Below are 27,454 nucleotides of genomic sequence, written 5' to 3'. Positions count from 1 at the left end.
GATCCGCCGCTTTGGTTTGGACAGGGGAAATCCTTAACTGAGTTGCGTCATTAATACGTCAATAAACTCTCATTCACTGACGGTCAGGTACCACGGTAGCCGCCATATTCGCATCTATGGCAGGGAAGTGGTGCTGTCTCTGATCGTATGGTCCAGCCATCGACACCGAGCATTCCCGCACCGATCCCCTTAATCCCATCCTGATAGCGGTTCGCAGCCACGAAGCTTCCATCTGACCATCACAACCGAGCAGCCGGACTTCTGTTTGGGGAATACATGCAACGTGGAGTGGGGATATAGGTGGATTACAATGCCTTAGACTTAGAGAAAAATTCCTGGCACAAGATGGAGGTAAACAGCGTAAGCAGTGAGGTGAGATAATAACACGTCTTGCATATTCATTTGTTGAATATTGCTTCTTGGTTTCCGTTTGTCCCGTTAAGTTAGCTCGTCCTGGTTCAAGCTTATTAGCGTCACGACCTGCAGCTCTCCGCGATGCATGCTAACATGCTAGCTAATGCTAACAGCTGGTTAGATGATTATTTTTGTTGCATTTCCAGGATTATCAGTGTGATAACCGTCCGTCCGGACTTTCACCTTCATATCCCACATGAATACTGGGCTCTGTATCTGATAAGGCGCTGTCTCCTTTAGGTTGTTGTTGTTACTTACACTACTCAAGAGGAGTTTGCTTCATAGCTAGCGTACATATGTAGCATTAGCATGTAGTTAGCTTGCTAACTGACAGCTTGATGAAACTTGGATACAAGTTTACGTTATAAGTTCCCTCCGCCGTCTAAGTATGAAGAGCCGGGAAGTGTTTAATTAATCAGTTGGAAAGGTTGAAAATATTAATCAGCCATTCAGAGTTAAAGCACTACTGGGGACAGGTTTTTCAGGAGCACAAGTGACATAGCGTCAAGTGATGCTGCTATTAGCATAAATGTTTATGCTTCTGAATAATGTACATTTAAAATATGAACACTGTAAAGTATTCTTTTAACGCCATTATCATCATATATTCTTTCCACTTGACTCAAATATAACATTATGGAACCCATAACTATATTGTAAAAATGCGAAATTGCATCCTTTGGTGCAACCTATGACATTCTAATGACTCCAGTTATTATTTTCGGACTTTAAAAAGTCCATGCTTTCACGTGTAGCTAAGCAAACTTTACAACGGAACCTTCTTTGCGGTCTTTACACACTTCGCCTCCAAATGTTTCCTGTTCGACTGCTGATAAGACAGTTTCAAAGCCAGTAGAAAGCTATTGCAGCACTCCGTTATGACCCAGTCCGCTCTTTTTTTAAAACATGTTCTGAGAGTTTCAATGACATTGTATGGTTTGATAACATTGAAACATTCAGTGATTTCCTAAGTTTTGTTTTTATTGCTCTCATACCATGCCATGAGTACCCAGTGTAATCCATTCAACTCTGAATGAAGCACCTTGAATCTTACCTAGACAACAAGGGGCAGCACTGAGGTAAACATCAAGATTAGCCGCTTAAATTGGGCTAACCATTTAATCCACTTTGTATCACTTTTTTTTGACTGAAGACAGTGTTATGAGATGCACAGTGTATGGCTGTGTATCATGCTTTCCATTGGCAGAAAAAGGGCTCCTCTGGTGTGGGCTGCACTCTGTTCCAAGCTGGGATGAGCCACAGCAAAGGTGGGAGTGAAAATGTATGTGTGAATTATGACACAAGCACTCCTTTAGCTAGGTTGAATGTCACACTTCAGATGCACCAAAGCCAAATTTCACTCTGTTATATGTTGCTCATTCAAATGTTAAATATCATAGTTTTTAGCTCTGCAATATTGTACGTATTGTTGGCCTGTGTTATGTGCATTTATGTGAGTGTGCTGGTGGCTCCACCCACTGAGTGGGCTTGCGTAGGGCTATGACTCATCCCCTCTTCTGAGGCTTGATGGAATTCAACACACACAAACACACCGGGCTGAATACATCACACAGGCTGAGCTTCAGCTCTGAACTCAAATATGCAGACCCGATAGTACAAGAGCGGCTGGTTAATTATCTAATTTAAATGCAGATACAGAGGTATCTACTAATGATTAAATAATGTGTTGCTGTTTAAAAAAGAGAGGCTAAAACATATTGATAAGGTATGTTGATCGGTATTTTTAAAAAAACAACACTACCATCGCACTGAACTAGAAGAACCAGGGCCTAGTTATTCTCAAAACCATAAATTCTGACTACAGCTCTATCAAACATCCCACTCTCCAAGCCATTCAGACATGTTATTTTTGCTCTAGCTGGGGATTAAGCTAGAATGCTAATAATGAGGGGCTTTGTAGGGACAGGATGAGAGCTGGGCGGCTGGACATGCTTAGGGTATGGACTCCATACTCTGTGACAACAAACAGAGATCTAAGTTGGAAAAGTGCAGATGATATACGTGACTCATTGAGTTCATCAGTGGATTTGTCTGTCATACATGTGGGCGTGCAGCAGCTGCAGTCCTGTTCAGCTGAATGCTGGGATGCACAAGCTTTATTCCAGAGTTTACTGCTTCTGATGAACTCAATTGTTTTGGTTGCAGGTCAATGGACATCAGATCATGGATGAACCCATGGAGGAGGGAGAGTCTTACACACACTGTGTAAGTAATGATTTAAGTGTATTGAAGATGTCATACTTTTGTACTTGTGTTTTTAACCCACTTGTTATTGTGTGATTTTTTTTTTTTTTTTTTTTTTGGTAGGATGAAGGGGCATATAAGGAGATACCTATCACTCACCATGTAAAAGAGGGCTGTGAGAAAGCTGATCCATCTCAGTTTGAGCTGCTCAAAGTTTTGGGTCAGGGATCTTTTGGGAAGGTGAGCACACACCCTTCAGCAAAATCTAACCACTCTATTGCTGGATCATACTCAGCATATTTCTTCTGCTCTTAGGTGTTTCTTGTTCGGAAGATTGTGGGCCCAGATGCTGGTCAGTTATATGCAATGAAAGTTCTAAAAAAGGCATCTTTGAAAGGTATTTCGACTCTTTGTTTCTCTTCATGAAACTCAAATGGATGAGCATGTTATGTCCTTAGTGTTGGATTTCTCTCATTGTCTGTTTTGTCTTCCAGTCAGGGATAGAGTTCGTACGAAGATGGAGAGAGACATTTTAGTGGAGGTCAATCATCCCTTCATAGTGAAATTGCACTACGGTAAGAGAGGTCAAAATCATAAAAGTTGGAGATATTATGAACAGCTCTCGACACATGCTTAAACCCTAGCCTACTTTATCATTACAGTTTTGGCTGTGCAACAGTGGAAAAGTTGTTTGAGCATCACACAACCCCTGTGAATTGAGTTTGAATTTGATCCATTTGGCCTGATAGCATTTGAAAAGTCAAGAAGCTGAAGCATCATTCAATTATTTATCCATATTAAAGTCAGCTGAGGGCAAACCAGAAGTAATTTAGCAGGCCTCCTGTATCTCTGGTGCAGAAGAATGTCACCACATACACAAACTCCATACACAGTCAAATTTAGAGAAATCTTACAATGAGGTTAATAGTATTATATGAACTCATCAGATGTTGGCTTGAATATATGGGACATTCATTTTATATTTGAAAGTCCTGCACTATACAGGGTAGCTGTAAAATAGAATTTAGTATAAGCGGATTATCGGCACCTTCATATCATCACAGATTGGAATATTTTTAGTGTCATTACACAACATCAAAGTGGATTATTGAATTAGTTGTAAGATTGTATGACATTAACAAAAACACATGGCTTCTGATTGAACTGCAACTATTATTGTCTTTATTAAAATAATGTGCCATTGAACATATTCAATGGCACATTATTTGTATGGCACATAATTATGTTCTATTATTCATTGAACCATATGTAGAATGTCAAAAAAATAGAAAAATGCTCATGATAATTTCCCAGAGCTCAGTCACAGGTAGAAATTGATTCCTTTGTAAATGTGAAACCACTGGAAACCATGGATTATCATAACTATTGCTGATCAATTTTCCATCCATCCAAAAAAATTACTTAATTGGTGTATGCGAGCTCCAGCGTTACACAAGTCACCAGTATGATCAACTTGCAGACCGCTTCTGTTTTTTGTTTCTTCCACAGCCTTTCAGACAGAAGGGAAACTGTATTTAATACTGGACTTTCTCAGGGGAGGGGATGTATTCACTCGCTTATCCAAAGAGGTAAACTCATGTCTTGTTACCTCAAATCTCATTATACTTTAAGCCTACTTGTATGTGTATACCCTGTTTGAAAAGCAAAGTACAGCTTGTTATTTCCATTCAAAAGTGCAATCTGACTCTACCTCTAAACGCCTAGGAACACAACTGCTAATGGAACAGGTGTACATTTAATATGCAGCATTTAATTTAGTTTGTAGCAGCCCGAGTATTGCCAACTATTTACCTCCCCTGTTTTTGTTTGCATTTTATTCAAATGATGACTTCAATTCCTCCTGGAAATGAGTGCTTTTTTGCTTGTAGATTATTAATTGCCTCTCTGTATGAGGCCCTGATCAGCTCTTAACAACTGCTTTTGCTCTGGGAACTCAAGCAATGTGTGACTGTTCTCTTGATAGATCTCATGATGAAAGCATGTCTCTGAACCAAAGTAATGGCTGCTGGCAATGTCGGTTCAACAACTTGCTGGATCTGTTTGAAATGTTAATATTGTGAAAATAATATTCTACTTTCTCTGTTTGGGGTTACCGAGGCTTCATATTGATATTTTTTGTTTTATCTGCTGAATTTCTCTCCACTTCTGAGTTCAGAGAGTAAATTTGTCCAGTTCTTATCAGGTTATGTTTACAGAGGAAGATGTGAAATTCTACCTTGCAGAGCTGGCCCTGGCCCTTGACCATCTGCACAACTTGGGCATAGTTTACAGAGACCTCAAGCCAGAAAAGTAAGAGTCCAAGGCTTCACCTTCACTTTTGAACTTTCCCACTTTTAAACCTATATCAACATCCCTCAACTCAGAAAGGACATAAAGAGCTTTCAGCTCCTTCTCACATGTACACAGCCTCTCATGACTTTACACCTCCTCTGGCCATCACAGCTTTTTAAAACCATAATGCTGCAATCTACTTCTTTCCTAAATGGAGGTCTCAGATTAGCAATTCTTTTGAATGCACTACAAGTCCACAGTTGAAACCTCCTAAAACCAAGCTTTCTCTAAACAAAAGATTAACCACAGAATTTTTAAATTACTGTCTGGCATTACATCAAATGAGCTCAAGCTCAACTGAATGTGCTTTTGTCTTTCAGCATCTTACTTGATGAAGCTGGACACATAAAGTTGACAGGTTTGTCTTGATTATTTTGTTGTGTCATTGAATTGTTAACAAGTAAGGGTAAATGTTAAATGAATCACTACACCTCCTCCTATCTAGACGCTGACCTTGCTGCACCTATTTTTTTTGTTTGTTTGCCAGAGAACTGGTGCAATTACCGGATGTGACTGTTCATGTACCTGTTTGTCCTAACATTTAATATTATGATACTACTGTGTGCAGACTTTGGCCTGAGCAAAGAGTCAGTAGATGCTGATAAGAAGGCTTATTCCTTCTGTGGTACGGTGGAGTATATGGCCCCTGAGGTGGTCAACAGGAGAGGACACACGCAGAGTGCGGACTGGTGGTCTCTGGGAGTACTTATGGTACACAAACTTGCAAAACCCTCCACACTGGATAACCTGTTTCTATTTTTATTGACAATGATTTTATTTTTGTGTGATTTATTGTATGTTTGCAGTTTGAGATGCTAACAGGGACCTTACCATTCCAAGGAAAGGACCGCAATGAGACCATGAACATGATTCTTAAGTGAGTTATTATGAACTACATGATTATGGGCACATTAACACTTGCACTGAAATACTGGGGGAGGGGGGGAGGCGCTGTGATTTTTCTGACTGATATTGAAATTTGTGATTATATTTTCTCTCTCCAAAATTCAGTTCAATGGTCAGTGTGTAATAGTTTGAAAATGTGATGGAGCACCACAACGATACCATCAAACCATAATTGCACTACATTGTAATGCAAGAATGATAGTTTGAGATTTTGACTCAAGAAATTGATGCTAACTCTCTTTGATAAAGTAGAAATAAGAACAAAAATGTAAAAAATAAAAACAGGTAGAATGTAGAATAACAAAAACGTAGAAAATGATAATTAAAACAAAAAAGATTTGTGAGTTTGTCCTCATTCTTGCATGCCTCAAGTATTGTTTTTCCATCTATAAATGACATGATTAGCACAAATATATTTGTCAACAATAACCGATATGGGCCAAAGCACAGAATAAATACAAGACAACAGATTGAAAAATTAATGGGGCAAAAAAGGCGAGTGGATACAAACGTGTCTTCAGTCTTTAAACTAAACCACCCCTGCTCAAACATGGTCAGTAACGAGCTAGTTTTAACGTCAGTTTTATTAACTTTTCATGCTTGTCTAGCTGGATAACAAGCAAACACCAGCACCAGACGAGCTTCCAGAGGGACGTTACGTCTCGTCACTTTAAAACGGGACAAACCTAGGATTCTGTAGTGACTTACCCCGGGGACACACCGGAGGCGGAAGCGCTGCCAAACATAATTTCCCTTGCCAGGCGCCTGGCGGTTCACACCAGAAGCTCACTTATCCGCGCCAGTCAACAAGCTATTTTAATCCTCTCCGCATTTATTATCACGTAAAGAGCAGTTTTTTTAAATTCTGGATAGGTTTACAAATTGATGAGGTTATAAACCTATCCACGTCTTTGGGCGGCTATAGTAACGAGTTTTTAATCAATCGGGGTGTTGTAGTTGAAATTTGCTTTATTTTGATAGCTGACCGGATGCTTTATGCCGTTCTTGTCTCCGACTTCCTGTTTAACTTGACAGATTCACTCGTGGGTCGCGGAAAAAATAGACTAGATGCCGAAACGATCGTTGCAGAGCGTGAGCCGGCCGCGTCGCTCCGCGCCGAATGTGAACGAACGGATCTGTTAACATGGGGCGCCGACAGCAAACCTGGTGTGTCCCCGGGGTTACCCTGCTGTTCAACTCCCTTCCTCATCATCAAGGACTCCGACATGTTTACGTTTCAGCTGCTGAATCGTAACTGTGGTGCTCCCGTTCCATGTCATGTCATTTTTACATAGCTTGCAGCTAACACACGTTCTTGATTTATTGAGCGTAAAATGCTCCCAGACCTTGGACGACTTAGGTCGTACCGGTGTCTCCGCCTCCTACATGGTTCAAAACAACGGTCTCTCCTGTAATTCCGCTCCGCGCTCAACTCAGCTCAAATAACTCCGCGACATTGTGAGTGACATAATTGTCGCGCGACACAACGAATTGGTAATGAAAATCGTTGCCAATACTTTTAATAATCGATTTTTATCGATTCGTTCTTGCAGCTCTAAAGTATTTGCTTCGTTCACCACACTTAACTCCATGCATGTCACTTCATAAATGGAGTTGACTTTTGCTCAGCGATATACCAGAACTCCAACAATTCGTCACTTCAGCTGCTCTGCCATGATGTACTGGTTTCATTTGGGGCTCATTTTCTGGATCGCATCCTCCTCATCCCTGCTCTTTCCCTGCACGTTGCAGCCAGGTAGTGGAGCCACGAAGCTCCACCCCCACACCACCACCTACACAGAGCAGAAGGAATCTTTCAGAGCTGGATTATCACCAAGGGAAACATATACCTTGCTTTATTAGAGCCTTAGTTTAATAGAGCAATAAAATGATGAGCTGGCAATTTGGAGTCCATGATGTAGTGTCTTCTCCTGTTCCTGGCAGACTGCACTGTTTGGTGAATAGTTGTTTTTGGGGATACAGTGTATTCAGTGGCCTTTGGACAATTCTGATGGCAATGGCTGATACAAGAGGCGCATGTGCTTGTGATTGGTTAGCATCACTGTCTGTCACATAATAAAAAAAACCCTAGAATGTACCTAGAATGAAGACAGCCTTTGTGATTGGCAAATCATGTCTCAAATCGTAATTTTGATTTCAAATCTATAATTGTTCAGCTCTAGAATGCCCCATTCACTATCATGATTCTTTCTCATTCCTCAATTAAAATTTAACCAATGATTATTTCATACACTTGTCTGTGACGCTGTCCAAATAGTTCTCTGACAAGCTCTGATTAATTGCCCAGTCCTACTGTGTACCATGTTTGAGTCTGATCCCCCCCCCCCCCCCCCCCCCCCCTGGTTGGCTTATGCCCACATGAATCTTGGCCTGAGCACACTTGCCAAATCACTGAGCTGTATAAGTCTGGATATTTGGTTGGGAATCTCACGGTCAGGATCACATTTCACCACAGGAGCAGGACAAGAGTACTTTGCGGGATGTATGGGAGTGAAAATCTCATGTTGTCAGACTCCAACTGTAGACACACAGTACCAAGTGCTGACAAGTTTGCATCAAAAGCTGATGGTTTATGATGTGCTTTAACTATGATTGTCTAGCAAAAGACAAGCCGCACATGTAAGATGATGTCGTTCTATTGTCTAACATTACTTGTACTTCTGGAAAGTATTTTTCAATGTACCTGCTTGTGTCTAGTCACTCTCACTGTGTGTACAACCAAAACACAAGTGGCCACTGTCCATATGCATGTGCCATGTACCATACTGACACCTACATCTTCCAGCCGTGCCAGTGATAGGAAAATGAACTGTACCTGGGTGCTGTACGGAGCGATCACACTAGTCAGACAAACCATACTGTAAATTTGCTAGGGCACCTGAGGAATCATGCAGTGTGACTAGGCCCTAAACCATTTGATGCATGAAAGAATAGAAGTCTGCCCTGATGAGCATTCTCCCGAGCAGTGACTTGGATAGGAGCAAAGACAACAAATATTATGTTTATGTTCCCTAATTTAAAGGCAGATTAGCCATGTGAAATAAAGATTACGTCACTCAAGTGGACAACGCTTTGTTACATTAGAGAGGGAGAAAGGGCACTACTGGTATCCCTTAAACCATTATTTCACACCAAAATTAAGTAAAGAAGGGAAGCCAACAGGGAGGAGCAGCAGCTGGTGAGCCATAGCAATGCTACATCAAGGGCAGTCAACCTTGGAGAAACACTGCTGATATCTAAAGCTGATTTCCCACTGGTGGAAAGTCTGCAAACAGCTTCTACCAATTGTTTTTTGGGTTGTTTTTTTTCTACAGTGGGAAAGGGTATGGATATAAACACAAAACAGGTCAATGTATTAAAGTAATTTGCTTGCTGCTTTTGGTGTGATGCTAGGATGTGTACCATCACAACTTTTTTGTCATCTCAGCCTCAAATTCAACCCATCTGTGTTTAAGCAGTGCACCAACATCTTAAAGTTAGTGTTGAGTTTGTAGAACAGACTGGAGTAAAGGTATGGAATAGTAACTGTTGAAACACTTCTGCTGCCCTCCATGCTGCTTTCTACGATACTGAATTTTAAACGTGTTTTCCGGCCCATTTGAGACTTCAAATCTAAAACACCCAGAAATAAAGAAACAGAACCACAACTGGTCCACATGTGCTGGCAATAGGAATGGGGTACATTTTTTTAAGCTTTTATCTGGTTTTAAATAACCCCCACATACACATATTAATTAATTTTATTTTGCCCCCCAGAGCGAAGTTAGGAATGCCTCAGTTCCTAAGTTTGGAAGCTCAGAGTTTGCTGAGAATGCTGTTTAAACGTAACCCGGCCAACAGACTAGGTAAGGTGTGTGTGTGTGTGTGTGTGTGTGTGTGTGTGTGTGTGTGTCAAAAGAACTGAGGAGGTGGTTCTCACATTGGTTTAGCTTCAGCTTGTTAACATCTTGGCATTCATTTAAATCACATCCTGAGCAAGAGAAAAATGTGTGAAGGTGTTGGTCCTTTTGAAAGCAGCAAAAAGATGATGGTGCCAGATTTAGTGAACCAGACTGATCTGTGTGTTCAGGGGCCGGCCCCGATGGAGTGGAGGAGATCAAACGCCATGCTTTCTTTTCCACCATCGACTGGAATGTGAGTGCCCAGACACACACACACACACCCCTCCCATTTCTCGCTGGCCCCACACACACGCACGTAACCCTCCAGCTTCTGTTGAGGATTCACACCTCAGAAACAGTTGGCTTAGTGAGTTCTGGCTATCAGTTTGTATGTATGCTTCTGGGCAGAGTGCCAGTCCTCACTGTGTGTGCACTAATAGCTCTGTGTGAGTGTTTAAGAGCCAGCAGGACACCATTGGCTGGATAGAGCTGTAGATGGATGGGAGGGCGTTAATCTGGGATGTGTCTTTCACATATGGTCACATACTCCACTCAGCCTGCAGTAAGGTTTTATCTGTGACATGTATGTGGGTTTTCTGCATGTGTGTGCTTGTCTTCTCCACTGTAGAAACTGTACAGGAGAGAGCTTCAGCCCCCATTTAAGCCTGCAGCAGGTAAACCAGATGACACGTTCTGCTTCGACCCCGAGTTCACTGCTAAAACACCTAAAGGTAAATCCACTCACAGGCTCTGTGCACATCCTTTAACTTAAAAAGTCTGTAGCCGTACAAACAGCAAGTACATACAGAATCTTCTTGTAACAGCAAAATTCAGTGGGCAGTTGTATGTTCATGGTATTATGAAGCGTTTTTGTGTATTAAGATTCTCCAGGTATCCCTCCCAGTGCTAATGCCCACCAGCTCTTCAAAGGCTTCAGTTTTGTTGCTCCAACACCAATGGATGAGAACAAGAGCTCATCGATGCTCAGCATACTCCCGATAGTTCAGGTGAACCATTCTTTTCATGCGATCACCAATTATACAGGTAAAAGGTTTGGTGTTTTCGTGTAAAACTGTTAGGAATTTGAGAAATCATAAATGCCCCAAACCCTCCAAAGTAGAATAAAAACTCTACATTACTTCTCAGGTAGCTTTGAACAGCCATTGTTCCCCTGTAAGTACAGCTCTGCCTCAAATTTCCAAATAAGACGCTCTGTGACAGTACAAAACAGACCAATGTGAAAGTGCCAGATGTCTTTTTTTTTTTTTTTAAGGAAAAAAGGGTATTCTCAGCATCAACTCAAGGCTAAAATAAATGTTCCTAAGCAAGGTAGTGAATGACTCTTAAAATAAAAGTATATCGTGTCCAAAGTGCAGGAAGGCAGACCAAACATAACCACAACATAAGAAGGTGAATAGGCGAAGGTTTTGGCCATAAAAGATAGAAAACCACTTTGATCAAAGACAGAAGACAAAGTGTCCATCAATGAGCAATTAAGAGGAGGCTATCTAGTAGCTTAGTGTGAGCCAGGATATATCATTGAGGGAAAAAGTCCTTTTTACATTACTTTATTTGATTTTGACTTTATTTGTTTGAGACATTTGGTAGTAAAGTAGAGCAGGAGAGAGAGGATATAATGTATCAAACCAGCGGTGAAATGTGATGGTGTGAATATTCAAGTCTCATGATGACTTGTCTACACTACAGTTGGACACCTGGACTTAATCAAAGGAGACCTAGCACTCTTTAGCCCAGACATGGTATCCCCTCTGGTATGCATCTTTTTTGAGAAGCGTTTCTTTGATGATGAATCCAAACACACGTCAAACCTCAAAAGACTGATGACTGTCACAGATTTTCTTCCATATCCACCAGCCCTCAACCTAGACTGACATCACAAGATGTCATGCAAATGGACTCATCAAATCTGATTTAGATCATGTTAGTCCACTGGTAATACACTTAACTCTACAATGCATGCAAAAGCTTTTATGATCCTTTTCCTTCAATGGCTGAAAGTACTGTGAAGCCATCAGTGCACCCAACAAGTATAGTTGTCCCGAAGTAGATAAAACAACCTCTGATAATAGAGCGGCGACGGACTGGCGACCCGTCGAGGGTGTACCCCGCCTCTCGACCAGTGTCAGCTGGGATAGGCTCCACCCCTCCCCTGCGACCCCTAACAGATAAGCGTTACAGAAAATGGATGGATGGAATCTCTGATAATATTTATTGGAATACTCTACTGCCATCATGACAGATAATATGGTCATGGCCAGCAATGTGGCTGCATCAGTTCAAGTACCGTAATATCCAGATTCTAAAGTGCACCTGAATATAAGCCGCACCAGCAAAATTTAGGGGAAAAAAACAAATGTGTACATATACAAGCCGCACTGGACTATAAGCCACAGCATATTCGTGAACAGAGGGGATTGTCAGGAAAGAGATGGCTGTTTGGGGAAGCTTCCCATTTATTAACATTTCCTACAAACAACAAGTTGCATATATGCATAACTTATTCAAGTGTTACCATTTAGTGCAATAGTACGGAACATGTACCGTGCTGTGTAAACTGTACTGTATCACATGATACATAGCGTTTCAGACACACAAACTTTCACAGCATTCGAAACGTATTTACTGTGCAGAAATAAATGGTGCGCTCTCAGCGCACGTACCATAAACAAAGCTTACAGCGCTTGACGAGGCAATGCCTAAATTAAATGTGTTTTTTTTTTTTAAGTGCTAAATTGAAAGTGCCTGTAACACGGCAGTAGGCCTAAAGGTGCAGTAACGTCTGCTTAAAATATAACCGGCCTACCAGAAAAGTCCCGTACATTAATCTATTAATCCATCAATCCAGTAACGTGGCTGTAACAAGAAAAGTCAGTCAACCATCCTCGTCTTCGTCTTCTTCCTGCGTACTAAAACCACCAAAGTCCTCATCTTCAGTGTCGGAAAGGAACAGCCTCAGGATGGCTTCGTCAGCCACTCTCCTCGTCTCTCCTTCGTAGCTCTCAAAACCAAAGAAGCACCCCTAGTGGCCGTTAGCCGCACCGTTGTATAAGCCGCAGGGTTCAAAGCAGGGGGAAAAAGTAGCGACTTATATTCCGGAAATTACGGTAGTTGCTTAATATTTATGGCCTCTCTACCATGTAAACCATGTTTACGTATATGCCTTCCCGAGACTTCAAAAGTCAGTATATTGCACATTGTTCATCACTTTTGTTTTTATATTGCTCTTATATTGTTTTTATATTTATATATCTTCTCTGCAGTGGAAGGCCTGCACCTTACCTTTTCATTGTACTAGTTACAATGGCAATACAGTGAATCTGAATCTGAATCTAATATTTCTGTATCTGCCATCTTTAGTATTAAGTTTGTATCTATGCAAATTTTTTCAAGCGCGTAATTGGCATACATAGTTCTCGATCTTTATCACAGCCATACTCATATCGTCTTGCAATAAACATAAAGAAAACTTTTTTTAATTTGAGAGACTTTTTTTCAAACCACTGTTTCAAATGTTTATTTAAAAACCCACCTGGATAGGTTTACTCAAGTATGGCTTTTATCCACACAGCAAAAGACTAGTTTGAGCAAGTCTACAGTTACAGTGCAGTCAGAAGTGACAGTGTTGTCCATTAGCCATGTATTTAATTTTAATATTTCTTTACTGAGAATGTTTTCTATGATGGCTAATGCTTTAGAGTTGAGTCCTACACTTCACACACACCCTCGCTGCCATCACTACACTCTGCAGGGCCCAGCAGATACCACATTTTAGATGCTATTTCCAAAGTGCTCTCAGTCTAAAAATGTTTTCACACCTTTGCCATGGACAGTTTGACAGCATTTTGCCACTCAGTGAGTGACGTGTGAAAAAGGGGGTCAGTACTTCAATGGCAGGAAATATGTTGTTATGGCACTGTGACTGTGGAATATGTAATTACCCATAAATTCTTGGGGAAATTTATGAGCTCCATCCCCTAAAACATCAATATCAATATCAGTGATAGTTCGCCCCACCAGCATTCTGTGCCACATGGAACATTTTGTTGAATTGTAAAGACCAACAGTAGTGGCTTTGTTGTAGACTGTGAATTACAGCTAGGTTTAACTGAAAATGTTTTATTCATAATGATTTTTACTCAATGAAATGTAAAAGTTCATGTAGTTTTGATGGCTTGATGCCACAAACAGCTGGTTGAAAGACTGACTGGCTGAACAGACGAGTTTAAATGCTCCTTAGTAGCATCTACAGACTGACCCTTTAGTCGAGTGGTGATTACAGTGTCTTTATATTCTTAGGGGCATGGGTTCGGAGCGGGGTGATAGGGTTAACCTGAGTTATAACCTTATACTCCAGTGCATGCATCATGTCTAATGATATGTTCTCAGCCTACGTTACAGTATTAATTATTCAATTAATCAGACAGGAGCTGTTTCTTGTGTTTGAAGCAGAGACCTGTTCTCTTTTCTAAGTAGCAAGTGAGGGAATTTTTAGAGCTGATCCAGCCACCACTTCTTGCACGGGACCACATGCTTACCGGTGCACTACAAAGTCCTTTGCTCTTATGCCCCTCGAAGTATTGCACGGCATCTCCTGCTCAGACCTTTCCAGGGCTGTGTTTTGTCAGTTCTGCCAATTAAGTGCCATTTCACAGCCCATACTTCCCTGTTTTCACTCAACTTATCCTGACATTGAAATTGTAATTTATTAGATGAATCATAACTGATAATTTGGTTACCAGTGGGATATTGTCCCACTCTGATCCTCCTGCAGCACCCAGGATAACCAGGTTTATTTTAAGGCTGACTACTTATGGAGAAACATTGTTAAAAACAATTTTATGACTCAAATCAAATATATGAAAATATGAGTGACAAGTTATGCTCTTACAACTGCATTTAAAATCTCTCTAGCTTAACCATGTAATGTATTTTGCTGCTTCAGTACTCTAAATACTAATATTAACTGAACCACAACAGAAAATAGATGACGATATAGGAATACACATTATGAACCCAACTATAATTCATCTATGCAATAGTTTCTCCCCTGACCAAGTCATATGTTAAGATTCACACAGTCTTTTTTGTTTTTTTTTTCTTTTCAGATGCATGGGGGGGCAGCCAAGTTCTCTGACCTGTATGAGCTGCAGGAGGACATAGGAGTGGGCTCATACTCCATTTGTAAACGCTGTGTACACAGAGTCTCTGCCATGGACTATGCTGTGAAGGTGAGCAGACATTGCACTTGAATGCCCTCCCAGCAAAACTGTTACTCTTCGTCTGCTTTTGATAGTCAAATTTGAATGACCAGGTGTAGCAATCCCTGAAGTTTCTGCCCTGCACTTGATTTGAGTGGGGTTTTTCTTGGAGATGACCCCTGCTGCTGCCTTTTAGACACATCTTCAACTGTGCACCTCAACATCACTGGGTGTTTAAGCCTTTTACCACAAGAACCCCCCGTGAGGCCCACACACCACAGACTCATCAAACCTAGGTGTGTGTCTCATAAATAGCCTCTAAATGATCACGAGCCAGCTCAGACAGCATTGCTTCCTTTTAGCAAAAGCCAGTGACTGCTTATTTCTGCAGCATTGGCAAGTGCTTTTATAACTGACCTATGAGACTGGCCTCTGATTCCCTTAAGAGCTTTGCAGCAGAACTGGCTACAAAGCCCCTGCACTCTACCTCAACTGGACCATATCTTCAACCTCAACCATGACTTCTTTCCAGCCCATCTCCTCCAACTAACCTGACATATCACGGCTTTTCTTGTCATGTTCCTCAGTCAGTGCATCTTTCCAGGAGCCAGACTCAATGCCATCCATCCATGCATTTTCTACCGCTTATCATTTTAAGGGTCATGGGGGGGGGGGGGGGCAGGAGCCTATACCAGCTGCCTTCGGGCAAGAGGCGGGGTTCACCCTGGACAGGTCACCAGTCCATCACAGGGCCAACACATAGAGACAGACAACCATTCACACTCACAGTCACACCTACGGTCAATTTAGAGTATCAATCAGCCTCGTCCCCTCTTGATGTCTTTGGACTGTGGGAGGAAGCTGGAGTACCAGAGAGAACCCACGCAGGCACAGGGAAAACATACAAACTCAGAGCAGGGGCTGGAACCAGAATCTTCTTGTTGTTAGGCGACAGTGCTAACCACTGCACCACTGTGCCAACCTGCATGGTATACTGCATTTTAAAAATAGAACATAGAACATATAACCTCAGAGCAGGGGCTGGAACCAGAATCTTCTTGTTGTTAGGTGACAGTGCTAACCACAGCACCAATGTGCCGCCCCCTGTCTCAATCATGAAGATTAATTGGCAGATATTGGGCCAGAAACCAGGTCAGAACTTACTGGTCATTGTGATTTCAGATGGGAAACAAAAGAGCCTCTTGCCTCGGTCAACATGTATTTCCCTGGTGGAGGAAGTGGAGTGTCTCTGCTGGACACACTATGTCATACCAACTTTGAATCATAATAGATGTTGTTTATTGCATTTTATGTGCTGTAAATGTCTTTCAATATGGGTGCGTATAAGGAAATGTATACACTGATACAATATTTCTGTGATAGACCCATGACAGGCCCATGACGAATACATCGTCTGGGTCGTACTTGTAAGCCCCCAAAATATGCTGGACATTTCGTGGAGGACTGCTTATCAAAGAGAACAGAAGCAAATTCCTTGTTCATATGCTTTCTTTGAAAATATGTTGTAAATATGAAGCCACAGTGAGTATGTTATTTGGCTAATTTTAGCCTGAGCTTAGTTTAGCATAAAGACTACAGAGGTTGAAAAGAGAAGTCTGGCTAATTATAGCCAGAGCTTAGTTTAACATAAAGACCATAGAGGGGGAAAAAGGCTGAACTGTCCCTGTCAACCCAAACACAAATACACTGACAATTTAAGCAATCCAAAGAGATTAAGATTCTCTCTCTCTCTCTCTCTCTCTCTCGATAGATAGATAGATAGATAGATAGATAGATAGATATACTGTGTGTATATATAATGATAATAACATTCCTCAAAGTAGCCACATTTGCTTTGTTGACAGCGTTGCAAACCATTGGCCTTCTCTCACTGAGCTTCATGATTTAGTCACTTTAAATGGTTTCACTTCACAGGTGCGCCTTGTCAGGGTTCATTTGTGGAATTACTTGCTTTCTTAATAGGGTCAGGGCATCAGTTTTGTTTTTCATAAGTCAGGTTGGTACACAGCTGACAGCCCTATTTGACAACTGTTTGGTTCTTGCCATAATGTGAATTCTATATGGTAAGTATGGACAAACAAAAGTCCATTATCACTTTAGGAACTGAAGGTCAGTCACTCCAGAAAATTGCAAAAACTTTGGATGTGTCCCCAAGTGCAGTCGCAAAAACCATCAAGCGCAACAACGAAACTGGCTCACATGAGGACTGCCCTAGGAAAGGAAGACCAAGAGTCACCTCTGCTGGTGAAGTTCACCCGAGTCTCTAGTCTCAGAAATGGCAAGTTAATAGCACCTCAGATTGGAGCCCAGATAAATGCCACACAGAGTTCTAGTTGCAGACAGACCTCTACATCAACTATTCAGGGGAGACTGTGCGTATCAGGCCTTTATGGTTGAAGAGCTGCTAAGAAACCGCTACTAAGGAAAAGCAACAAGCAGAATGGACATTAGACCAGTGGACATCTGTGCTTTGATCTGATAAGTGCAAGTTTGAGATTGCTGGTTTACTAGCCGTGTCTTTGTGCGGCAAAGAAAAGGTGAACGGATGGTCTCTACATGTGTGGTTCCCACCATGAAGCATGGAGGAGGAGGTATGATATAGGGGTGCTTTGCTGGTGACACTGTTGGGGATTTGTTCAAAATTGAAGGCACACTGAACCAACATGGCTACCACAGCATCCTGCAGCGACACGCCATCCCGTCTGGTTTGCGTTTAGTTGGACCATCATTGATTTTCAACAGGACAACGACCCCAAACACACCTCCAGGCTGTTAAAGGACTTTTTACCAAGAAGGAGAGTGATGACGTGATGAGCCAAATGACCTGGCCTCCACAGTCACCTGACCTAAACCCATTTGAGATGTTTGGGATGAGATGGACCGCAGAGTGAAGGCAAAAGGACCAACAAGTGCTCTGCATCTCTGGGAACTCCTTCAAGACTGTTAGAAAACCACTGAGGTGATGATCTTGTGAAGCTCACTGAGAGAATCCAAGAGTGTGCAAAGCAAAGGGTGGCTATTTTGAAGAATATAAAATATAAAACATGTTTTGAGTCATTTCACACTTTTTTGTTACTACATAATTCCATATATGTTCATTCATAGTTTTGAAGCCTTCAGTGAGAATCTATCGTCATGAAAATAAATTAAAAAAAATTAATGAGGTGTGCCCAAATGTGTGTGTGTGTGTGTGTGTTTGTGTGTATATACATAGATAAATATGTATTCACGTGTATATATGTATACATGTAAATATATGTATGTGATATATAAATGTGTATATATGTATATACACACGTGTGCGCATATATATACAATGTTTTAGAGTTTTGTCATAACTGTGTCATGCTTAGAGCAACAAATGTCAACTTAAATGTCTTTACTGCATCAAGGATTAGCATATGTGGTTACTTTGTTTCCTTCCAATCTCCTTCAGCCGTCCATTTTATAATTCCAATTTCAGGGCCACAGATGAATGAATTTTCCTGTGGCACTGGAAAGTAGGTTAATAGAGTTTTGGAGTCTTGGCTTTGTTACTGAGAGTAGAGCTATCACAACGGATGTTCATAGTGCTGCCAAGAGCCAGCAGAGGGCAGCATATCTTTACACAGTAGCTGAAGAGCTTTGATTTGACAATGTTTTTCTGTTATAATATGCAAAAAATTGACTCAGTCTCTGCTTTGTCTGTTACTACCTGCCTTACAGATTATAGACAAAAGTAAGAGGGACCCCTCCGAAGAGATTGAAATCCTAATGCGATATGGGCAGCATCCCAACATCATCACTCTTAAAGACGTCAGTGCCATTTTTTTGTGAGCATTTCATCAAGTTTTGAAGTATTTATCCACATTCATAACAGCTTCTTGCTCTGTGTGCATTAGGTGTATGACGAGGGCAGGTATGTTTACCTGGTGACAGAGCTGATGAAGGGAGGAGAGCTTCTGGACAAGATCCTCAGGCAGAAGTTTTTTTCTGAGCGAGAAGCCAGCGCTGTTCTCTACACCATCACCAAGACTGTTGACTACCTCCACTGCCAAGGAGTGAGGATACACTTCATAACACTTACAAGCATAAGTGAAGTGAATATCAGAGATTCTCTTATGTGTTCTTGTTCTCCTCTTCAGGTGGTGCACCGAGACCTGAAGCCCAGCAACATCCTGTATATGGATGACTCTGGGAATCCGGACTCTATCAGGATTTGTGACTTTGGATTTGCCAAGCAGCTTAGAGGTGGAAACGGTCTGCTTCTAACACCCTGTTACACCGCCAACTTTGTGGCACCAGAGGTGAGAGAGGAGAAATGATGCATGTTAAAAGAGAACAGATGGTAGTAGCATGGATGATAACTTTTAAAGATGTAGAGAAATAAAATATACATCCCTGCCAGTGCTTCATCTCTGTTAAACTGTTTGTGTGAAACTTTGTGTTTATTTTAGGTACTAATGCGGCAAGGGTATGATGCAGCCTGTGATATATGGAGTCTTGGAGTTCTACTATATACAATGCTGGCAGGGTAAGACTGAATAAGAAACAAATCCATATCCATTTGACAAATCTAATTGGCCAAACTTTGCCCTTGGCAGTATGGTCAGACTAACAAGACAGTCTAGTTTACCATAGATCTAGTGTCTTAGCAGATAATTCTTAATTTTGCTCGGCATCAGGGCGCATTCAAGCTTCCAGCAGATGCGGGTCTGAGCCAGGGACGTGCAAATGACCATAGAGGGGCAGGGGCTCAAAGTCAGAAAAGGGCAGCATGTGCGCAAGTTATTTTTTTGGTCCTTTCCCACCATAGAAAGTAATGACAAATTAAAAATAAAGCACTAATAGAAAGCTAACCACTTAGCTATGTGTCCAGTGTTGGTGAAAGTGATATGCAATTGCCACTCCTTCTCCTTCCTTTTCTATATCCCTTCTTTTTTTGGCATCGTGCTGCAGGCATAATCAACATGAATCCAGTTTAAATACAGATGGTAACATTTTAAACACAGATAACCTACAGTTTACCATCCCCATAATGCTGAAATCACTATATTATTAGGGTCTGAGCCAGAAGGTACTTCATTATCATTATCATTATTATTATTATTATTATCATTTTGTGAGCCCACACAGCAGTAGCAAAGTCACAATAAACTTTATCTAAATTTAAACCTCGGACCTGTACTTCAGACCTGAAGTGAGGGAAATAGGCTATGATCCACCGAAAACACGGTGTATTTTATTTTGAAAATTAGGCAAAACTAGAGCATTTTTCTGAAATATGAGGCAACCCATATTTAAGCAGTTTGAATGAATGGACAGCAACGAGTTAGACCAGAACTCACAGGTTCAAGTTGCTCCACTGTCATGTCCCCTTAGTTACACATGGGGCAGCGGCTTCTCTCCCTCTCACTCACTCGCCCGCTTGCTCTCTCTGTGACCGCGTGGAGCCGCAACGAACAGAGAAGCGCCTCAACACACACAACAACCCAGTATTACAACAAAACTGGTACGGTAGAATACCGTGGAGTTTTTGTACCTCAGATTTTTTTATTTTACATCACTAACAGGAATTTATTAATGTTATTAAAAAAAACACACACACACACACACACACAGGGCACTTTTTAATACAGGGCTAAAAGGGCAGGGGCTCAAGTACCCCTAGGGCCCTATGTGTGCACTTGCCTGGTCTGAGCTCCCGCTGTGAGGGCTGCGTACCTGTGTTTTTCTCTCTCGTGCATCATAGTGCTGACGTCATCATTACACATAAAAGTGTGCCATGTCTCAAAATGCCGGTGATGTTCCCATAAATCATCGTGTGTCGTACGGTTCTAGAGATTTGCCGCCTGATCTCCTCTTCACCGCGGATGGCGAGCAGCTCGCGTACTTCACGATTTTGCCACTGCACTGCCATGATCGATAAAAAAGATGTGAAGATCGCTATACAAGTTGTTTATAAACACGACCGCGCTTGCACAGTTCACGTTAGGGTTCCCCGGTTGCTGGGAGTTCCCAAGCATTGATAAATTCACGTAAGATCATACACACATAAATTGTTTGAAAAAAGGAGTGAAATAGAGCCTCGGGGACATCAACAGGAAGACTGATCTTATGGCAGAGGCCAAAACTTTATTGAGAGATGAGTGAGCAGCCCAGCCCAATGTTTTGTTTTGTTTTTTCTTTCCCCGGAGCTTCCACAATGACAGCCTGAAAGGCGGCACAGTGACAAAATCAGAATGCGGCAGGAAAATTGAGACAATGGGTTGCCTTTTTCACACTGCAGGCGAGCCGAGCAGAGCCAAGGCGAGTCGCTAAACACCCGGGTCGCTTGGAGGGTCGGTGGATGTGGGTTGAAATGCCGAGTCAACCCTTTCAGAGTGCCCAAACACCCATGTTGACCCACGTTTTTGATGCAGTGTGAAAGGGGCTTATGAGATAGTTTGTATTAAGTGCTGTATGAATGGTACAAGTTAAGATTTATTACAGTGTGTTTTAATTTCTTTTTTACCTCATGTCAGGTACACACCATTTGCAAATGGGCCAAACGACACACCAGAGGAAATTCTACTTCGAATAGGGTCTGGAAAATTTTCTTTGACGGGTGGAAACTGGGACACTGTATCAGACACCTCAAAGGTAAACGGGAAAGTTTAATGTTTCGTACCACCCGTTGCCAGTAAAACAATAACTTGTCATAGTACACAAAATCCCCAAGGCATTTGAGAGAGAGATAAAAATCTTTGTCCTAGGATTCAGTGAAAGGGCTCATGAGCTTCATTGTGCACATGAGCAGCAGCAGTATTGGTTACAGGTATGAAAATGTAGTAATCCTGAAAGATAAGCCAGCGGATACAGTTAATGCCCATATTTGCTAATGTGTCCCTTCCCAACTTTCTATTAGTGCAGTTTTATTACCTCTGACAATCAAGTTATATTTTCTACTGTTTTTTTGTTGTTGTTGTTGTTGTTGTTTTGTTTTTTTCCTCGAACATTGTTGGGGGAGTTCAGCAACTTGGGTAAAGGCCATTCAATTTTGGGGCAGATCTGTTTTACATGACTTTTGGTAGGCATTCCATCTGTCCCATTCAGCTGAACTCAGTATCTTAGGAACACTTCCTGAGAGTTTCCTCTAAATTGGGAGACATGTTTAATTGGATCCTGGGATTATTTGATTTTTGTGCACAAGGGTCAACTTCACTGTGACCCTAAAACATATTTTCGGTTGTAATTCAAGAATTGACACAGCATTTACAATAAAATTATACAAATGTGCAATAGCATGAAATAATTCTAGTGATAATATTTGATATTCAAAAGATCAACTTCAGTGTGTCATCATAATGTTCCTTTCAAACTGAATATCTTCCTCAAATACCTTGATGTGTTTGTTTTTAATGTCATAGGATCTACTTTCCCATATGCTCCATGTGGACCCTCACCAGCGATACACAGCAGAGCAGGTTCTAAAGCATTCCTGGATTACCTGCAGAGATTCGCTACCACACTTCCAGCTCACACGCCATGATGCACCACACCTTGTCAAGGTGAGTGTACATCCTGCTTCGTAGGAAAGAGACCAACACACAGGACCACCCTCCACTGTGTTAGTGTAGTCCACTGGCTATATGTTAGGGCCCAACTATAGCCATTAGAGAATAAGCGGTAAACGGCCACGTAATTTTCAGTAATAAAATGCTGGTAATATGGCGCTTTTCTTAGAAATGATGTCCTTGTGTATTCAGTAGAGGGCGCTCCGACTCCTCTCATGACACGCTCCACAGCATCCCCACAGAGTGAGAGGGAGGTATTGTACGGTACTGAAAAGCCAACAGCGCACGAGTACTAAAACCAAGCAGTTTAAGTCAATGGTAAGTTTATAATAACTAGATTGTGAAATAAAAAAATCATAAGTTTCCTATTTTCCATGACGTGCCTCGTTGTGTCTTTCACGCTTCACTGATATTATCAGTCGAGAGTGACATGTTATGTTAGCAAGCTAAAGAAAGTTTGGATAACCTAGCTTAAATATTGGCCACTTTGCTAAACTATTAATCGAGTCAGTCACGGCACCATGAATGATGTAACAGTATCGTTACAGTACCTCAAAGTAATATTACACTCACTCAGGCAGCTGATGCTACCAGTCTGGATTAGAAAATTGAGGAAATTAGGATAATGCTTCGTCGCCCTGAAAAAAACCGCTGTGGGCTGCATTTATTTTCAGCAGCGCGCAGTCTTTTAACTTAAGGCGTTGAGGAGGAAAAAGCGTTTCTGGACAGGGTTGTAACTTAATGGAGGAAAGAAAATATGACATACGAGAGGCGCATTTCAAATCATGTTTTACCAGAGATGTTTATGACACTGTTTATCCACCCGCCTGTTGCCAAGGGATATACACTTACTGACCTCTTAATTAGACACTATGCAATTCAGGCTAATGCACACAATAACGGTCCTACCATGAATTCTACTTCAACCGTCAGAGAGACTTCTTTGTGTTAACTGAGATGAGAGTGGGTGTTTCCCTTCAGTTTAAAGTCAGTTTAAAGTCCAGTGGTGCTCCGAAACCCCCAGTCTATCAAATATTGAAGTAGGTTTTCCATTCATATTTAATGGTGTGTGTGTGTGTGTGTGTGTATGTGTGTATGTGTGTGTGTGTGTGTGTGCGCGCGTATATTTATATATATATATATATATATATATATATATATATATATATATATATATATATATATATATAATGTATGTATGTGTGTGTGTATGTATGTGTGTATATATGTATATGTTTGTGTATATATGTGTGTGCATATGTATATATGTGTATATATGTATGTGTGTATGTATATTTATATATGTATATGTGTGTATATGTGTGTATATATATATGTATGAATATATACATATATGTGTGTGTATATATATGTATGAATATATACATATATGTGTGTATATATATATGTATGAATATATACATATATGTGTGTATATATATATGTATGTATGTATTTCACTTGTGAATTGGGTCTCCATAGGCTTTGTTACTTGTGCAATGGTCTGGCTGTGATTGTAATGCTAATGGCAGGGTTTTTGTGCCCTGTGCTGACTTGCTTCATGTTCTTTGAAGACTGATGGTTGACAAAGAGCAAATATTTATTTTTGAATTAGAGCTGATAAATCTTGAACAACATTTTCTCATTAAAATAAGTAGAATGGTGCAAAAAGGCTTAGACCAGAGGAAGGGATGGACAAGAAATGAGCCTGTGGAGAGGTACAGGAGAAAATGTGTCATGATCGGTGACAGCTGCTCATGTTGAGCTGCTCCTCTGGACACCGCTGCCACAGTAAGATTTAACTTCTGCTGAGGAGGATGTATATTCTATGGTGGGTCTTCTGTCTACGAGACATGATTTTCAAATTGATCTAAGGTATGATTTATTTGCAGCCCTATTTTTTTAAATGATGATATATTACTTTTTGAAGTTTACATCATGTTCCAACAACAAAAATAACAAATATCTGTCCCTAACCCTATTAACTCAATGACGTAGTCATAAATTATTAAGGAGGTTTTGTAATGTCATATAACCCATTTCCCTGGCCCTCAAGCAATGGCCACTGCTCTAATTTTTCCCGCAAAAAACAAAAACAGAGTTGGGACCTGTCTTTGCATGACAGTTTTCCTCTAAACATGTCTTTTCAGTCGTGTTCACTGAAAACTGGGCATTTGCCTTATACTTTTTTTTTTTTTTTTCAGGATGACCTTCCTTTTTTGTCTCAGGCTGTCTTTCTAAATAAGTTTTTTTTTTCTTAATCACTTACCTAGTTAAATAAAGGTAAAATAAAATTGAATTTTTTGGGGGGGGGGGCTGCTCTGAGCACTTCTATGTGAAAATCACAACTTTTAAAAAGAGGGTAGTCTTATCACTATCTCTTTTTAAGCAACCAGTCAGATTGGTCCACCTTAGAAAAATGGAGGTGAAGCTTATTCCTCCCACATCTGTTTATCCCAAACAATATCATGTCTTATAAAAACTGCGTAATGATGAGAAAGAAAAGCCCATTTGAACAGATGATTAATTGTGAGTGTTGGTTCGCTGTGTTTTTGTCAGTGGCGGATTGTATCATGCATCCATATCCTCCTAGCTATGGCTTCCAGACTGAGGACAGTCTGACATCCACAAAAACCATGATGGAGTGCATCCCCTGGTTGATGGTCATAACAAAAAACCATCAAACAAATTTGGACAAAAACAAATAAATAAAAAGACAACGCTAGTCTATAGGCTAGTCTGTCACTGCCAGTTATGTTGACGTCGTCACTGAGACTTGACAAACTCATGCAGCTTTTCAACCAGGAAAAAAAGGTCATGTGGACATGTGGCCTTATAATCCATGGTGAAATGTAAAGACCAGTCACTGGGGATTTTGCCTAATTAGTAATGCAAAACAGACTGACCCTTGTCATTAATTAAAAAAAAATAGGGTGTATAATATCTAACTTCTTCCCCAGGGAGCCATGGCCGCAACTTATTCAGCACTAAGCCAGAAGACCAGTCAACCAGTGTTGGAACCCGTGGCAGCATCCAGTCTAGCCCAGAGACGCAGCATGAAGAAACTCACCTCAACAGACATGTAGACACACACATATGGCACTCACCCGCAACTCACCTCACTCTCACCTCACTCTCAGTCGGACTCCTCATTTGCAACCCCAGATGCGCACATCCAGACTGAAGTCCTGGCCAGTCAGATCTACTGTCTCCCTTTTTAATCTATTTATTTTGACACTCAAACACACCTACATGCACACACACCCGCTGGACGAGCATTGTGAAGAAGTCAGCCAGAGAGGAAGAGGGGAACCTCACATATCTGTTACTGCTGGGGAGACAGATTTGTATTTATTTCCACAGCTTTCATATGCACTTGCCCTTCTCGCCTTTCATTCTTTCTTCCTCAAGAAGAAACACACCAGCTGATGTTCTCCTTCACTGTGATTGGCTGATTCAAAGCTGCTTCGTAAACTGTGCCCCCCCACCCCCCACACTGCTCTTCATCTGTGCTCTGCCATCCTCTATAACCCCCAATCTTTCTCCTTCCCTGTTTGCTTTTGCTCTCTTTACTTTTTTCTTCAAAGTGAAGTGTAGTGATTTATGTGTGAGAGTATTGGCACAATGATATTGACTGGGGGACAATTGTAAACAAAAAAACTAAATAATTCTGCTTGAGTCAGACTCAAGAGTCCCTCAGGATCAAAATCATCTACCAGCACTTTTGGTAACATAAATGCATGTGTGGACAGAACCTCTATTTCTTTTCCCTTTAAAAGTCAGCCTGACTCACGCTACTTTGTGATGCTAACAATGTATCAAAAGAGTTTAAAAAATAAGCTGCAGATGGACAAAAGATACTATCTTGAATGTGAAACATTGTGGTAATGATAACAGGAATTCTAGACTGCATATATACACCCACTTGTCAATTTATTGAGTTCAAGATTAAACAGAAGCAGTATAATACAACAACTTTTTATGAATTACATTCTCCAAATGAACATTCAAGCAAGTCGGCACATTTCCTAAGCAAATTCGATAAAAACTGAACATTATCATCCTCATGAAGGGAGGATTTATTGTCGAGCTGTTGTATTATAGTGTGTCTTGGTGTACTTAATAATTTGGCTTGTGAGTCTTTATTACATTCGATATATACAGTATATATAATAATGAAGATATTGTGGATGAAGAGCATGTGGGGGAGCTGTAGGGATTTCTCTGGGGGGGATGGGACGCACCCCATCAAACCAGAGGCTGAAAAAATAATAATTTCCATGGATATCTCTTTAAAAAGACATTGTGGAAATTGTATGATATTGTATTTATTTCATTTGATTTTTAAGATTCTATTTTTCTTTCAAGTTCTGTATATATTGACATTAAAGATCATTATTGACATGCATCCACTTTGTTTGTGACACTAATTCATGGTGAGTTCATCAATCCTTTTTGCTGAGAAGCAGCCATTTTATTTCCAAAAGTTGTAATTATAGTATCTCACCCTGAATTTTCCTTCTAGGTATGGCATAAAGATTCTGTTTTATAGCACATCAAGGATTGAAGTTGACATACTTAAATGTTCACTAAAAGAAGCCATCATGATCCATCGGCCATTTTTTAATCATTCTACTGTACGCTCAGATTAGCCATCATAAACTCGGCATATATCAGGAGACTAAATATTACTAACGTTCGTGATCATGAACTTCTGACCACTTTGTTTTAATCTAATATACATGTACAACATTAACACATTATATCTCGGTGGTCAAATGAATGTATGCTAACAAGAGCCATCTCAAGGTTCTAATGATCCATCCATTGTCTATGCCGCTTATCTGTGAAGGATTAGGCTGGAGCCTATCCCAGCTGACATTGGGCGAGAGGCGGGGCT

The 27,454-nt window shown here is 40.9% G+C and overlaps 1 protein-coding gene across 2 annotated transcripts; it reads left to right on the top strand.

Annotated features, from left to right (window-relative positions):
- Positions 1-46: 46 nt before the first annotated feature.
- On the top strand, positions 47-26,962 carry rps6kal (ribosomal protein S6 kinase a, like). 2 transcript variants are annotated; one of them, XM_086223028.1, is made up of 22 exons: positions 47-372; positions 2,581-2,640; positions 2,743-2,859; positions 2,935-3,016; positions 3,114-3,194; positions 4,129-4,208; positions 4,823-4,929; positions 5,292-5,329; positions 5,540-5,682; positions 5,778-5,848; positions 9,655-9,743; positions 9,968-10,032; positions 10,408-10,510; positions 10,662-10,786; positions 14,906-15,028; positions 18,725-18,814; positions 18,901-19,059; positions 19,144-19,305; positions 19,456-19,532; positions 21,523-21,640; positions 22,408-22,548; positions 25,515-26,962. In XM_086223028.1, the coding sequence occupies exons 1-22, from the start codon at positions 346-348 to the stop codon at positions 25,638-25,640; spliced, it is 2,184 nt and encodes a 727-aa protein (XP_086079154.1). In that variant the 5' UTR covers positions 47-345; the 3' UTR covers positions 25,641-26,962. The 2 variants fall into 2 exon arrangements, with proteins under 2 accessions (XP_086079154.1, XP_086079153.1); XM_086223027.1 differs by lacking the exon at positions 47-372 and adding an exon at positions 1,577-1,696.
- The last annotated feature ends 492 nt before the right edge of the window (positions 26,963-27,454 follow it).

Source organism: Aulostomus chinensis, chromosome 13 (genome assembly GCF_037954235.1).
Source record: "Aulostomus chinensis isolate RoL2024-O1b breed Wild chromosome 13, RoL_Achi_v1.0, whole genome shotgun sequence".
In the NCBI taxonomy this organism is placed as follows: Eukaryota; Metazoa; Chordata; class Actinopteri; order Syngnathiformes; family Aulostomidae; genus Aulostomus; species Aulostomus chinensis.
Note: the sequence above shows the minus strand (reverse complement) of the source record. Positions and strands in the feature narration are given on the sequence as shown.